Source organism: Erythrolamprus reginae, chromosome 2, assembly GCF_031021105.1.
Source record: "Erythrolamprus reginae isolate rEryReg1 chromosome 2, rEryReg1.hap1, whole genome shotgun sequence".
NCBI lineage: Eukaryota > Metazoa > Chordata > Lepidosauria > Squamata > Dipsadidae > Erythrolamprus > Erythrolamprus reginae.
Window position 1 is genome coordinate 252,096,888 of NC_091951.1, and position 14,459 is coordinate 252,111,346.

The 14,459-nt window shown below is 40.0% G+C and overlaps 2 protein-coding genes across 3 annotated transcripts in view; both read left to right on the forward strand.

Moving 5' to 3' along the window:
- The first annotated feature begins 1,547 nt into the window (after positions 1-1,547).
- LOC139162269 (E3 ubiquitin-protein ligase Topors-like) lies at positions 1,548-6,102 on the forward strand. Its single transcript, XM_070742448.1, has 2 exons — positions 1,548-1,724; positions 3,401-6,102. Exons 1-2 carry the CDS (start codon positions 1,647-1,649, stop codon positions 5,918-5,920), a joined length of 2,598 nt encoding a protein of 865 aa, XP_070598549.1. The 5' UTR covers positions 1,548-1,646; the 3' UTR covers positions 5,921-6,102.
- A 7,253-nt stretch (positions 6,103-13,355) lies between these two features.
- Positions 13,356-14,459, forward strand: part of LOC139162270 (antiviral innate immune response receptor RIG-I-like) — a 52,851-nt gene continuing 51,747 nt past the window's right edge. The window contains exon 1 of one of the 2 annotated variants that reach the window (XM_070742449.1): positions 13,356-13,659. In XM_070742449.1, the coding sequence (XP_070598550.1) occupies positions 13,362-13,659 (298 nt within the window). In that variant the 5' untranslated portion in view covers positions 13,356-13,361. Of the gene's footprint in view, positions 13,694-14,459 lie in introns of both variants that reach the window. The other variant, XM_070742450.1, reaches the window with a different exon arrangement.

A 14,459-nucleotide genomic window follows, 5' to 3' on the forward strand; every position in this document is an offset into this window, starting at 1 on the left:
CCTCTGGGGTGGCAGCACCTCAAATACTGGAAGACTGCCATCATGTCTTCCCCAGTTGCTCTCCTGGTGAAACTAGACATACCCAATTCTAGCAACCATTCTGTATAGGTTTTAGGCTACAATCCCCCAATCATCCTTGTTGCTCCTCTCTATACAATCTCCAGAGTCCCAATTGAGTCCCTTCTATACTAAATACTATATACTAAATCTGTTGAAATCTTTGAAAACCTGAGATTAATCCAGTGGTGCAGGGTGATCCTCTTCCAAAAGAAAACCCATTAGTAATTGTCAGTGCGCCCACCACCACCACCCACATATAACCTATATGGACAAAAACTAAATTAGAAATCAACAATTTCCAAGTTTCATGAGAAGAATCTTGGCCTATGCATTTGGCAAATAGGATGGAAGACCCCCTTATTTATTGTTCCCATCTTTGCTTCTTTTTTCTGTTTTCTGTTGCTTTCTTGTTTTGGATGTGTTTTTAAGATTTGATCAACCGTGGAAAGTTGCTGCAAATCTGCTAGCATACATTTATTTATTTCATAATCAATAAATAGGAAGGCAACAGAGGACAGCTTCTGTATGGAGTCTGAATTTTGACCAAGTTTTTTTTCATGAATAAAATATGAATTAAGACACCGCAGTCAAGAGCCTTGCTTTTTTCCTTTGGTGTTCGTCCCGACTAATAAATTGATAATGATGGCTGGAAAAAAAATACTGTAGATTGGGAATGTGGCTTTTCCCCTTTGGAGTGAGAGGAATGTGGACCTCCCGATGCACCCCAACGTCCACATTACAACAACACTAAACTGTATTTTTTTTTTTGCAAAAAAGTGTGTTTTTATTCAACACTCCATACATAAATCCATATTTCTTCAAAAGATACAGTATTACATTAAATACATGTACATTTTAATCAATCATTCATATATTCTTTATATATAAAACAATATATTCCAGGTATATTTTTCTATAATTGTATTGCTTCTAAAAAATAAAATAAAAAAATCTAAATTTGTCTTCTGGGATATCCACCGATTAATTAAAATAAAATAAAATCCCCCCCCCCCCAAATTAACCACTGTAAGTTTAATTAACCAAAATAGATATTCTTTGTCTTGCCATTTAATAATTATGCTATATTTGCTTATTCACCTTTTAAAATTAATCTTATTTATCTTTTTTCCCCCCTCCCCTATTTTATCATAACAAAATGCCCTATGGCACTAAACTATATTCGAACTATAATTCCCGAGATGCTTTGGGGCCACCGGTCTGGATCGCTGAGGCTTCTGGGAGTTGAAGTCATGGCCGTACAAACTTTTCCCCCATCCAAGGAAAAGCAGGGATTGAACCGTTTTCGTTTTCAGTGCCAAAGCGCGAACGTGCTTTGGCCTGCTGTTGAAATAAAAATGTAAATGAAAAAAAAAAAAAGGAAAGCCCAACTGTGCCGGGATTTGTGTTTTTTTAATTAACCCCGCCCACCTTTTCCCCGCCGTCTAACCCGGAAATGGACCCACTCCCACTCCCGTCCACTTTGGATTGTGCTTCCGGGTTGGAAAGGACGGGGAAGCAACCTGAAGCAGCCGCAGCCGCGGCGGCAGCCTTCTCCTTAGCTGGCTTCGCTCGCGCCGCCGTTGCCCATGTGTGACCCCCGAGAGCGACGGAGCCGAGCCGCCGGCGCCAATGGCCGGCGCCGCTGGCACCAACGGTCCAAATCGGTAAGTGAGAGTCGCTTCTTTGGGGCGCCCAGCAAAAAGCCTGGCTCTTCCGGGCACTTTCCCCCTGAGGAGGGGAGAGCCGGGCGAGGTCGTCCGTCCTCTGCTCCCGGCTGAGGGTCTCCTTGCCCTCGAGAGCCATTTTAAGGTCTCTCAGCCGATGGAGCGTTCCGATAACGGAAATAAATCAGTATGCCCGCTTTTGCCCACCTTCAATTTTTCTCCGTCCTGGCGAGGAAGCTGTTGGGTTGGATGAATCTGGGAGGTGCCGTTGCTTTCGAGGATTTTTGCCAGGCTCCGTCTTGTTTAGATATCGCGTAGTAAGTTTGACGAGCAAGTGACTCTTCTTTTTTTAAAAAATTCCATCCTATATCAAATGATTCCATCCATATAAGCCAAACATAATAATAGGAAACTCTAAAAGTATCTCCCTTTGACTTCAATCTGAACCATCAAAATCTGCCAGTCTTTCTCCTCCTCATCCTCCTACTTTCTTTAATCTTCTGGCCCCCTTCCTTCTCCAACCTCTATCTCCTCCTACCTTTCCCCTTTCTTTCTTTTCTTTTCGCTGAAGTGACTCTTCTTCTGACTTAGAGGCTTTGAAGATTGCCCAGCCCTTTTAGGCATCTCATAGTGATGGGAGACGTAAATCAATCTTCTTCTGACTCCCAGAATTCAGGCAGCTCTGTTAGTATTTTATATCTGCTTTTATATCTCTATCTGCTTTTTGAGAGTTTTAATTCAGAAAGCCATATCCTTTGCCAGGTTTCTAATTTCTGATTAAAATAGATTAGAATGGAATTTTCTATTCGCCAAGTGTGGACACCCTTGCGGAGACACAGGATATTTGTCTCCAGTGCATATATAAACAGACACTAATATAACATAAACAGACACTAATAGGTCATATGTCACAATTACAATCATTAATCACGAGTTACAAACAAAAATTGATAAATGATTATTGAACATATATGCTGCTCAAAGCAGGATGTCCACCAACCTGGAAAAGGGAAATCAGGGAATTATCAGGGAAATCGGCGGTTTGGGAAATATCGGGGAATTTCAGGGAATTATCATTCATAAAAAAACCGGAATAAATCAGTGAAAAAACAAACTGTATTAAAATGTTTAAAAGTCAGAGAAAAATCATGTTTAAAAAACCGGATCATGCTGCCTGGCAGAGTCAAGGAAAAAAGCATAATTGTGGCAACAACTTGCTTCCTTGGTTACCGATATTTCTCCACGGTTTAGCTATTTGGTATGATGTCATCTACGACTGTGCCTTAACTTGATTGCAATTTACAGGAAAATATCAGGAAATTTCAAAATGCTTTCCCCCTGGACACCCTGTCAAAGACGTTGGGCAGCTCTCATGGTTCACACAAATCTCAATAAAGTTAGTAATGCATAATAAGTAAAGAAAAAAGAAACCAGGCACAAGGTAACAAGGAATCTCACTTTTGTTACCCAAGTTGCCTCTTCTAAGCAACAATGTGGGCCCGTCTGTCTTAGGAGATAAGAATAGGTCTCTGAATAAGGAATGAAATAACTTAGCCTTGCAGGAAACAAATTCAACTTGATAAATTGTTGCTATTTTTACATTGTACTTTTCAATACAAACACACAACTCATGTCAAGTTTACATTGATGATTGTATTTTCTTTTCCATTTTTCAGGGCCTGGCAGATTTTTTCCCAAAGGATAATTCACTCTTATCTGGCATCAATAGGCTGCAGCAGACAATGCCAGAGGAAATATCTCCAGATTCAAAGTGCCCGATCTGCCTGGACATGTTTGAAAATGTGGCCTACTTGGATCGCTGCTGGCACAGATTTTGCTACCGGTGTGTGTTGGAGTGGTCCAAAAACAAAGCAGAATGCCCACTCTGCAAACAGCCCTTTCATTCCATCGTGCACAGCATGAGATCTGCAGACGACTACAAGGTGCATTCTGTGAGGCCTTCAGAAATGGAATCTTTTGCTAATCCTAACGGGAGGCGATTCCGTTATCGAACTACGTTAACAGGAGAACATCCTCCGAGTGTTAATTCCCAGAGATCTTCTTCTTCTCGAAGGACAATATCTTCCCCAAATTGTGGGATCTTGTTTGAAGGCTTTTCAACCCAGAGAATAAGACAGAGAGATGCAGAAATGCATCAGATGATCAGGCGGCTTGCGTCAAGGCGACAAGCTAGTTTGGAAGGCAGATTTATGCGGCACATTCAAGAGCAAGAGATGATTAGCTTTCGAAAAGCTCTGTATCGTTCTGGCACACGTGTGAGAAGCATTGAAGATGGAGGGCGTTATAGAGACATATCGGCTGAATTTTTCCACAGGAATCCAGCCTGCCTTCATAGGTTGGTACCATGGCTAAAACGGGAACTTACGGTCCTCTTTGGAATTCATGGATCGCTCATTAATATAGTTCAGCGTATAATAATGAGCAATTTGGTAAAGTTTGACCTGGAAAGCCCGGCATTTGCCAACGAACTTCAGCCTTTCTTACTGCAAAGCACACAGCATTTCTTACACGAATTTATAAATTTTGCCAGATGCCCATTTAATATTGACGCGTATGATGAACGCGCCAATTATGATTTTCCGGCTCCATCACGAGAAGAAGGAAGTGCATCTGAATCTTCAATAATCACAATATCACCTGATGAACCCAGAACCCAGGCACCCGATTGCAATTCTGGGATTGCAGCACCCTGGGATGATGAAACACCAGGTCCCTCCTACTCTACCACAGAGCAAGTGCATGCTTCTCCAGCAACTGCATTAAACACTTCTGAAAGCTCTGATGAAGAGCCTATTGGAAATAGAACAGAGTTGCAGATGTCACAAGACACAAATATAGAGGTGAACGGTGACATCTCTGATTCATCAGATAACTGTATAATTGTGGACTACGTCAAACCATTAGCTGAGAGAACCCCCGAGCTTGTTCAGTTGTCCTCAGACTCTGAAGTTTCAGCAGATGATGACAAAAAGGAAGATACGGATAAAGTGCAGCCTATGCAATTCTGCAGTTTTAGCCCGACGGACGTCAGTAGATCTGCTTCGCCATCTTCTGGATCCAAAGATGGTATTGCTAATAAGATTAATGAATGTCTCTCCGATGTAAAAAGAAAATCGAAGAGGATCGAAAAAGATGAGATTAAAGTCAGAGGAGCATCTTCGTTGCAAAGCTTTTCTTCAAAGGAAGCCTGTTATGAACCCAATTCATCCAGAAGAAGGAAACTTGAATTGCATGGGGAGCATTCCAACAGAGAGCATCACAGTTCGAAAAGGAAGAGGAAGCATCGCAGCAGGGAAAAACGAAAAAAGAAAAGAGACGGCAGTAGACATAAGCACAAAAAGAATAAAAAGAGATCAACTCGAGAAAAGAGTAGGTCCCGATCTTTTTCCCCAAGTAGTGAAAGCACTGAGCTTAGAGATTTAAGCTGGTCACGATCTCAAAGCAGAGAGTATAGTGGGACTTCCAGGAGTAAAGACACAGATTATTATTTAAGAGATGATTACCCCAAAAGCAGAAAATATGCTTTATACAATCCAAATGCAGTCAGGGGTTATGAAAGACATAGATCGAAAAATTGGTCGAGAAGTCGATTTAGCAGTCCATCTAGCAGCAGATCAAGAAGTCCATCTAGCAGCAGATCAAGAAGTCCATCTAGCAGCAGATCAAGAAGTTCCAGGTATCCTGATAGAGGTTCTGAAAAGCCAGGTGGGAAAAGGAAATATAAAACACGTCACCTGGAGAGTCGCCAAAGAGGTAGTGAGGAAACCTCTTCCATAAGAGAAAACAGTGCTCTAAAGAAATGCTTACTGAAGGATCAAACCGTTTGTGCAAAAGCCACCAGTGTTGTAGACAGACAGCCTCAAACAGAGACTGGGCACAAAAATAAGAAGCGGTCAAGAAGCCCAAGTGTGGAAATTGTTTACGAAGGGGTGTGTACATCAAAGTATAACAAAAAGAAACCAAAAAGAATTAAGTCTACCAATCTTACCAATTCCTCTGCATTATCTTCTGTTGTGATTACAATTGACAGTGATAGTGATAGAGAGAATGGCATTACAGAACCTGAATTTTTCAACCAGTTGCCAACTAAGAAATCATCTTTGTTTTTACGTCTGGCACAAATAATAAATGGCAATTCACATTGCCAGCTACATTCACCAGAGCAAGATGTGTAATTTTCTTCTTAGATAGGTTAAGCCTTAGATGTAGATGTAGACATACAGTTTTTTTTAGTTTTTAATGTTTTTAATAATTGTTTGCTATTGTTTTTAATTTAAAAGAAAGAAAAAAAATAACTTGCTTTATGAAATAAATTTTATTAAATAAATAAATAGATAAAATAAAATGTGACCTTGAAGTCTTTTGTGCTTTCTGAGTTTGATTTTTGGCTTGTTTCATTATCTGACTATATAACATTTTCAATGCTAGTAAAGTATGGTCTTCACACTACTCATTAAAAGTGACAGCATAGCTGAATCCAGTGTCATGATAAAAATCTTCCCAATTTTTTTAAAAAAACCTTTGCCTTAATTCAATTTCGTTTAATTTTTGTTCTATGCTTATTTTAATTTAAAAGCTAAACCTAAGACTGATCTTTTAAAAGTGATGTATGTGCAAATAATTATGAATAGGCTAATATTTCTCATTTGAGTTAAGATGTGATACCAATCCAGATAAAAGCATTGACATCAGAAGGATGTGGTTGGCTTTTATTGGATTATCATTGCACTGTGAAAGTCCCCCAATTAAAAAGTTCATTAATAATAATGATAATGATAATTTTTCAGACTTGTATGCCACCCCTCCCCAGAGACTCATAAAACCTACTCCTACTAAATTATAACTGGATTAAATTGGGATTCATTTTTTTTAATGCTAGAGGCCTCTTGAAGGGAACATATACGCCTATACATGCTATTTTTATTCCTAAGCTTATGTGACAGTCCTCAAAAGCTTTAATGATGATTTAATAATCATTGTTGAAAATTAGAGTCTGGAGGAATTGTTAAATTCGAGTACCAAAAATTTTAAAATCAATGTTTAATAAGGAATTTTAAAACAATATCAAGTGGACCAGGTATTCACTTGACTGATTTTTGCAGCCTTATTTGAAAAGAAACCATCACAAAAATAACATATATAAAAGAAAAAAATGTGCTCTTTCTAATGAAATCAAAATGAAGATGATTGAAGGTGAGAAAACAGAGAGCTCTGTTTTCTCACCTTCAATCATCTTCGTTTTGACTTCATTAGAGAGAGTAAGTTTCCCCCCCCTATCATATATGTTGTTTTTGTGATTGTTTCTTTTCAGATCAGGCTTCAATTTCACTTGTTCCACTTGACAAAGAATGACCCTATTGTCACGGGTTTTAATCTGGATTGATATTAGGAAATTAATTGTGTTAATAAATATGGATGCTAGTCTTTTATTATGGAACATAGAAGCAGTTGCTCAAAGCAAATCAAGTATGTGATGCACAATCAGCCTGATAATTGACAGTAAGGCAGTGCATGATCATACAATTTCCACACAATTTCTCTCCCCTTGTTCCCCACGTCAGTCTAAATAGTACCAAACGGCTTTCCTTGAAAAGAATCTTCAAGAGTGACTTTTTTTTGTAAACCAACTACTTGAATCTTTTTTTAAAAATAAACCAACAAAATTGTTGAGGTTTCGCTTTCTCCAATACAACATTTTCTATTCTTTAATTGGTTCCTACTGTTGCTTTTAACTTACTATGCTCAGCCCAAGTCATTTGCAAACTTGTAAATAAAAAGCATCTACATTAAATTCATTATATTTTTAGGTTTGCCCCACTACTGAACAAATGTTGTCTAAGTAAGTTTTGCCTTTGAGCAATTTCCTATGATAGTTTAATAACCTAGGTTACAACTATGAATAAATATTACCTGGAAGTCATTTCCACTTTCTCAATCTTAATTATTTTAAGATCTGTTTGCCCAATCCTGGCTGGGGAATTCTTTAAAAGTTGTTGAGGTTTGTGGACCGTTTATGTTCAAAGACACTGGTTAAGATACTTCTGGGTTTGAAATGATTAAAGGTGACAACACCTTTTTTGAGGTATGCTTCTGAGGGCTTCATTCATGTCCCCATCAAGGAGCTGGAGCCTATGACAGGAGCTCGCCCCCGTGATGTAGCAACACTTTGATCTTGATTGCTAAATTCCAGTCTAGCATCCTAACCATGTGCTCTGAAAAATACTGATTTGAAGTAATGCATATTGGTTATTAAGAGGGTACATAGTGATTGTTGGGACAAAAAAAGAGGATTTTCCCCCCCATCTGAGAATAGGAAGCTCCAGTCATAAAAGGGGATTCTCCATGACCTTTAAATGTCAGGGGGGAAATATAGAGGTCTGCCAGTCCAGTGCTATCTGTGCATCATTCATCATCTATATCAATGTCATATGTTCTCTTATCTATATAATCTGTCTGTCTGTCTGTCTGTCTGTCTGTCGTGTTTCTCTGAAAATAAGTCCAAAATAAATTATTTTGAGATGCGTGGAGCAAGATGCGGCTCCTCTTGGTGTCTTACTGATTCCCAACTTTGCCTTCCTAATCCTAACCAGAGGAAATGGCGGGGATTGGCTGCGCATGTGTCTACATATTTGGGGGGAGGGCTTATTTTTGGGAAAACATTGTATCTCTCTCTTTCATATCTCTATGTATCTGTATCTAAAATCCACTTCTGAGATATGCATTGGTATATACCCAATAATGTACTGTATATCCACTGGTCGTAAGCACCTTTTAATTCAGACCGGGAAATACAGTACTGTAGTATGACATCTGAATGTGTGCTGTTATGTGGATACAATGTCATTCACTCTTATTTCTATTCTTCAGACTGAACTGATTTAAGTACAGTGTTCCCTCGATTTTCGCGGGTTCGAACTTCGCGAAGTCTATACCACGGTTTTTCAAAAATATTAATTAAAAAATACTTTGCGGGTTTTTTCCCTATACCACGGTTTTTCCCACCCGCTGACGTCATATGTCATTGCCAAACTTTCGTCTGCCTTTAATATTTTTTTTAATAAACTTTAATAAATAAACATGGTGAGTAATAATCTGAATGGTTGCTAAGGGAATGGAAAATTGCAATTTAGGGGTTTAAAGTGTTAAGGGAAGGCTTGTGATACTGTTCTTAGCCAAAAATAGTGTATTTACTTCCGCATCTCTACTTCGCGGAAATTCAACTTTCGCGGGCGGTCTTGGAACGCATCCCCAGCGAAAAGCTAGGGAACATAGTAATCAGAAATAAACAGCTTTCCGCTATCCAAAACATACAAAGAAAGTTAGTTGTTTAGAAAAGAAAGAGAGATGGACATGGAGTTGACAATTTGCCATACAGAGCATTGAATTACTGTCACCTACAGAATCATCCTGCAGTTTTGTTTTGGATTATGCATTTAGTTTGGATAACTACGTATGTGAAGCTTCTTTTTCTCAAGCAAACTTTAAGTGCCAATGGGAGAAAATTCAGTAGACAAAAAGAATATGCAGTGGTATTTATAACTTTTGCAGTATCTATAGTATATCTCGGCTACAAAGTTCTTAACTGCAATAACCAATGGTCCACCAGAAGCATCAGATAACGTTTCCTGCAGTTCGTGCCCAGAAATCCAATATAACAATGGAGATGATAGAAAATACATACTCAACCCAAGGTTTTCAAATAACCTTGCCTTGAGTATATATAGTTAGAAATATCAATGGAACAACTTGCCTCCAGAAGTTGTAAATGCTCTAAAACTGGAAGTTTCTAAGAAGGGATTGGATAACCATTTGTCTGAAGTGTTATAAGGTTTCCTGCCTAAGCAGGAGGTTGGACTAGAAGACCTCCAAGATCCCTTCCAACTCTGTTATTCCATTCTATACTAACATTGTGTAGTGGTCGCTATGGACTGCTCCAGTTTCCTTTCTTAAAGGTTTTAGTATAAAGATTTAGCTAATTATTAATAGAAAGAAATGTGATAGTTTATTACAATGGTTCACGCTGTAGCAGCATGGACATCTTTCTCATGCATAATCCATCCTTTCATATTCTGCTAAAACAGATGTTTCCTTATATATGGCTAGCCACAATGTCTATATAAATGAATATTTTGTTCTTTCTACATATTTGTCTTTGATACATATGCTACATGTCTCTCTTTACATAGGATTTGCTGTGTGATGTAGTCATTTATTTCAAATGGCTGGAGCCAGACTTCTGTTTTATAAAAATATTGTAGAATTGCTGCTATCTAAACAATCTTTTATCAAGTGCACTTACTGACCTCTTAGGAATCTTGATAGGTCAACCGTACATAATCTAAGGGTAAAGAGTTGGGGGTTTGGGGATGACACTACGGAGTCCGGTAATGAGTTCCACGCTTCGACAACTCGGTTACTGAAGTCATATTTTTTACAGTCAAGTTTGGAGCGGTTAATATTAAGTTTAAATCTGTTGTGTGCTCTTGTGTTGTTTTGGTTGAAGCTGAAGTAGTCGCTGACAGGCAGGACGTTGCAGCATATGATCTTGTGGACAATACTTAGATCTTGTTTAAGGCGTCTTATTTCTAAGCTTTCTAGGCCCAGGATTGAAAGTCTAGTCTCAGGGTATTCTATTTCGAGTGGAGGAGTGAAGGGCTCTTCTGGTGAAGTATCTTTGGACATTTTCAAGGGTGTTAATGTCTGAGATACGATATGGGTTCCAAACAGATGAGCTGTATTCGAGGATGGGTCTGGCAAAGGTTTTGTAAGCTCTGGTAAGAGCTGTAAGCTCTGGCAGAGGCATCGCGGGGCGGTCCTTCGCTGTTTTCAGGGCAGTCCTGTAGGCCGGATTTGGCCCTCCAGCTTTGAGTTTGATACCCTTGCCCTAGAGATAGTACTTTCTTAGAGGTTTTCTGATCTGCCCTATAGGATCCAGATTCTACAATCCTAGGTAAGGAGTTAGCTGAAAATGTACAGAGCTAAAACCCTCAATCAACTGTGTTTTTGCAATCAATGACAACAAAAACTGATCAAAAATTAGGTATCCTGGTGCTTTTAGTCTGCTAATATGCACACAGATTGACACAAAGGAGTGTGAAAAGTAGCCATCCTCACCTGTGATCTGTTTACATGTAATCACTGTGTGTGTGTAAAAGGCCAATGAATTTTTGGCCTCCTGACAGACCCTGGCATCCAATGCCGCACTGTCATGTCTACATTTTGAGTCACGGGGGAAGCAAAAGAATTGTCAAAGGATTGGCGGGAAAAGATACCTGAACTGTATAAAACAGGAAACGGATGTAAAAAGTTATGGAGGGAATTGAGAATGCGGGTCAGCAGTGTTCAAACTCTAATCTAGAAGTGGAAAATGAGGGATTATGTTGAAACTATACCAAGGTCAGGTAGACCAACTAAACTTTCAGCCACAACTGCCAGGAAAACTGTTTGAACGACCGTTTCACAGGGGTTGCCTAAGACCATAGGAAAAGACAAATTTCCCATGGTGTTAGGAATGAAAGCCTCTATTCTGGCACCTTGGAACATATTTTTACAATCCGACCAATCAGGTGTTTATAGTGGGGGTGTCCCTCTGATCTGCCTGCCAATCAGCTTAAAGCTCTGTTGGGAGAATTGGCGCTAGACTTATGGTTGGGGGTCACCACAACATGAGGAACTGTATTAAGGGATCACGGCATTAGAAAGGTTCAGAACCACTGAGGAAGGCGTGGGTGCTCATTTCTTCACAAGCAAAAGGGGAAGGAAGCCAAATTGACTTAATTGCAGATAGATAGATCGTAAATTGGGGGCAAAACTCACTTCACCAATGTCTCACTTAGTAGCAGAAATGTTGGGCTCCAGTTGTGGTCTTTAAATTGAGAAGTGTCTGTAATCTGGGCCACCCTGTATATAGATATAGCTCCCCTTATCTGTTGAAGAACCACTTCTCCCCCTTCTTTTTCAGTTTTTGGAAGGGAACTGGAGGGGGGCGGTTGAATCACTCAACCTTCATGTCAAGCAGAAGCCATTGCTTTGAATTGGAAACTTTGGCCTGCTGCAAGCAGAATAGTAAGGTGGGAATCGGGAGAGGTGGTTGGATTAGAAGGAAAAATATTAGCCACAACACATTCCTTCCAGAGATTCAAGATCATCTTTTGTTCAGCACCAGCTGGAAGTATAGTGGAGGATCGTGGACATTGAGAGGAGTGGTCCAGATGATGAACTTGTGGGTGTGGGGATGAGGGATGAACCTCAACCTGGGTGGAGAACTGTAGGAAAAGTTATTATCCGATTGACTACAGTTCGTATCCAACCTGGCTCTGTTAATAAATTGGAACTTGGAAGAAGACCAAGGTTTGGACTTTGATTTATTTCTTCAATTGGGACACTGACATTTCGGCTTGTGGGAGGCATTAACACCCCAAATTACAGGCTGATAACCACTGTTCATCCTGAGTGGAGAGCTGGGGTCCAAAACATTGGGGCGCAGACAAGAAAGACCTCTTAGAGCAGGGCGGGAAAAAACAGCAGGGAGGCCTCCTCTTAGTCTGCCTACTTGTTTATTTTTTTGTCAATCAAGTATAGAATACTCGTTTATATAAACATAACATAGAAAGAAATGATTTTTAAAAAAGACAATAGGACAGGGATGGTAAGAACAATGGTGCTCTTATGCACGCCCCTTACAGACCTCTTAGAAAAGGGGAGAGGTCAACTAGATTTTTGGTTGGGGGAAAGAGACAACAGAGTCAAGTAGTCCATTCCAGGCATTGATCACTCCATTGCTGAAATCGTATTTTCTGCAGTCATTTGGAGCCGGTTTAAATTTAGTTTGAATCTGTTACGTGCTCGTGTGTTGTTGTGGTTGAAGGTGAAATAGTCATTAACAGGAAGGACATTTTTGTATATGATTTTATGAATTATGGTTATATCTACTGCTCAGAAAAATAAAGGGAACGCTCAGATAACACATCCTAGATCTGACTGAATGAAATATTCTAATTGGATGCTTTGTTCTGCACAAAATTGAATGGGCACAACAGCAGGTGAAATTGATTGTCAATCAGTGTTGCTTTCTAAGCGGGCAGTTCGATTTCACAGAAGTTTGATTTACTTGGAGTTATATTGTGTTATTTAAGTGTTCCCTTTGTTTTTTTGAGCAGTGTACTTCTACAGCGTCCTCGGCTGAAGGGGGAGAACTCGCACCTCGCCATCATAGTGACGACTACGGCTCCTCCCCTCCTCCCCCTCGTTTGGCACGACAGCTGCAGTGTTTAATTTCTGATTCGGCCCCGTCGCCTCAATCTGTCGCAAGCCGAATTCCGAGACCAATCCAAACAGAAAAAAGGCTCCGCTTCGTCCCTCTGCTCCAAACGGAGGCCCGCCCCGTTCTCGCAATGGCGCTCTCCTTCGAGGCGCACTTTCGGTTTCCTTTTCCTTCGTTTCTCGGCGGGCGTTTCCCGATTTTTGGGGGAGGGCGGGGGGAACCTCCTTCTCTTTCGTTTCTCGCTTCTTCTGCCCGGCTGGATTCCGAGGAATCGAGTGGGGGGGGGGGGGGGGAGGGGAGGAAACGGAGTGTTTTCATTGGACGATTTTGGGCCCCGTCCACTGGAAGGGTAAATGTTAAGCTGCTTCCCAACGCTTTTAGTTGGAAGAACTGCGAGCAGGCGACCCGGCGAGTCGGATTTGGATATTTTTCTTTTTGGGTGGAATTTTTTTTGTGAGGGGGGGGGGGGCAGGGTTGGGAAAAAAAACACCCCGGACTGCGAGGCAAGTTGCAAAGCCAGAGGTTTATTTAAGGAGAGAGGAAAAATGAGCGAGGATGTTCGAGAGAATTTGCGTCGCTGCAAGAATTATATAGAGAAGACTTTAAACCCTGCTTACATATTGAGCTACATGAAAACCTGGCTGTCTGACGGTATTGATGGATTGTTTATTTATTGATTGAATGAGTGAGTGATTGATTTATTAATTTATGTATTGGGTGATTTATTGATTGATTTATTGACTTATTGACTTGATTTATTGATTTTTGGTTCGATTTATATGCCCTCCCAACTCCCTAAGCACTCTGGGCGGCTCAAATCTAACAAAAACAATGCATGCAATATTAATATTAATATATATATATATGTCACATGTTTAAGCTGAATTTGAAAATTAAGGGAGACTAGGATAGATCTATTTCGGCCTTATTTTGGCCTCATCAGCTACCCATACCCACTGGGACTTGAACCTGCAATCTTTGCCTTGTAAGGCAGAGAATTATCCTCTAGGCTACAGTATCCAATCCCTTCAGCTCTGTACCAGGGAAGGGTTACATTTTGTGTCGAATCACCCTGGTATATTGAAGGAACATCACAGCTCCTTTTTTGCCTCTTTTTTGCCTTGTGTATATATAAATAAATAAATAAATAAAACCAATTGGGCTAAGTAGGAATCACCCAGGTTTTCTATGTCATGTTTTTGTTCTGATGTTCCCAACTGGATGCTCTTTTAGCAACTGTAGCATTATTTTTTTAAAAACCCAGATGATCGTGAGAATTGTAATGCAACATATGGGAAGGCATCAGACTGGGAGAAGTGGTTTACTGTACTAAGATGCATTTTATTTACACTCAGGACGAGGGCTTTGCTGAAAAGATACATAGATGTTTTGTCCCAAGGAGAAATAGAATAGATTGAATTCTTTATTGGCCAAGTGTGATTGGACACACA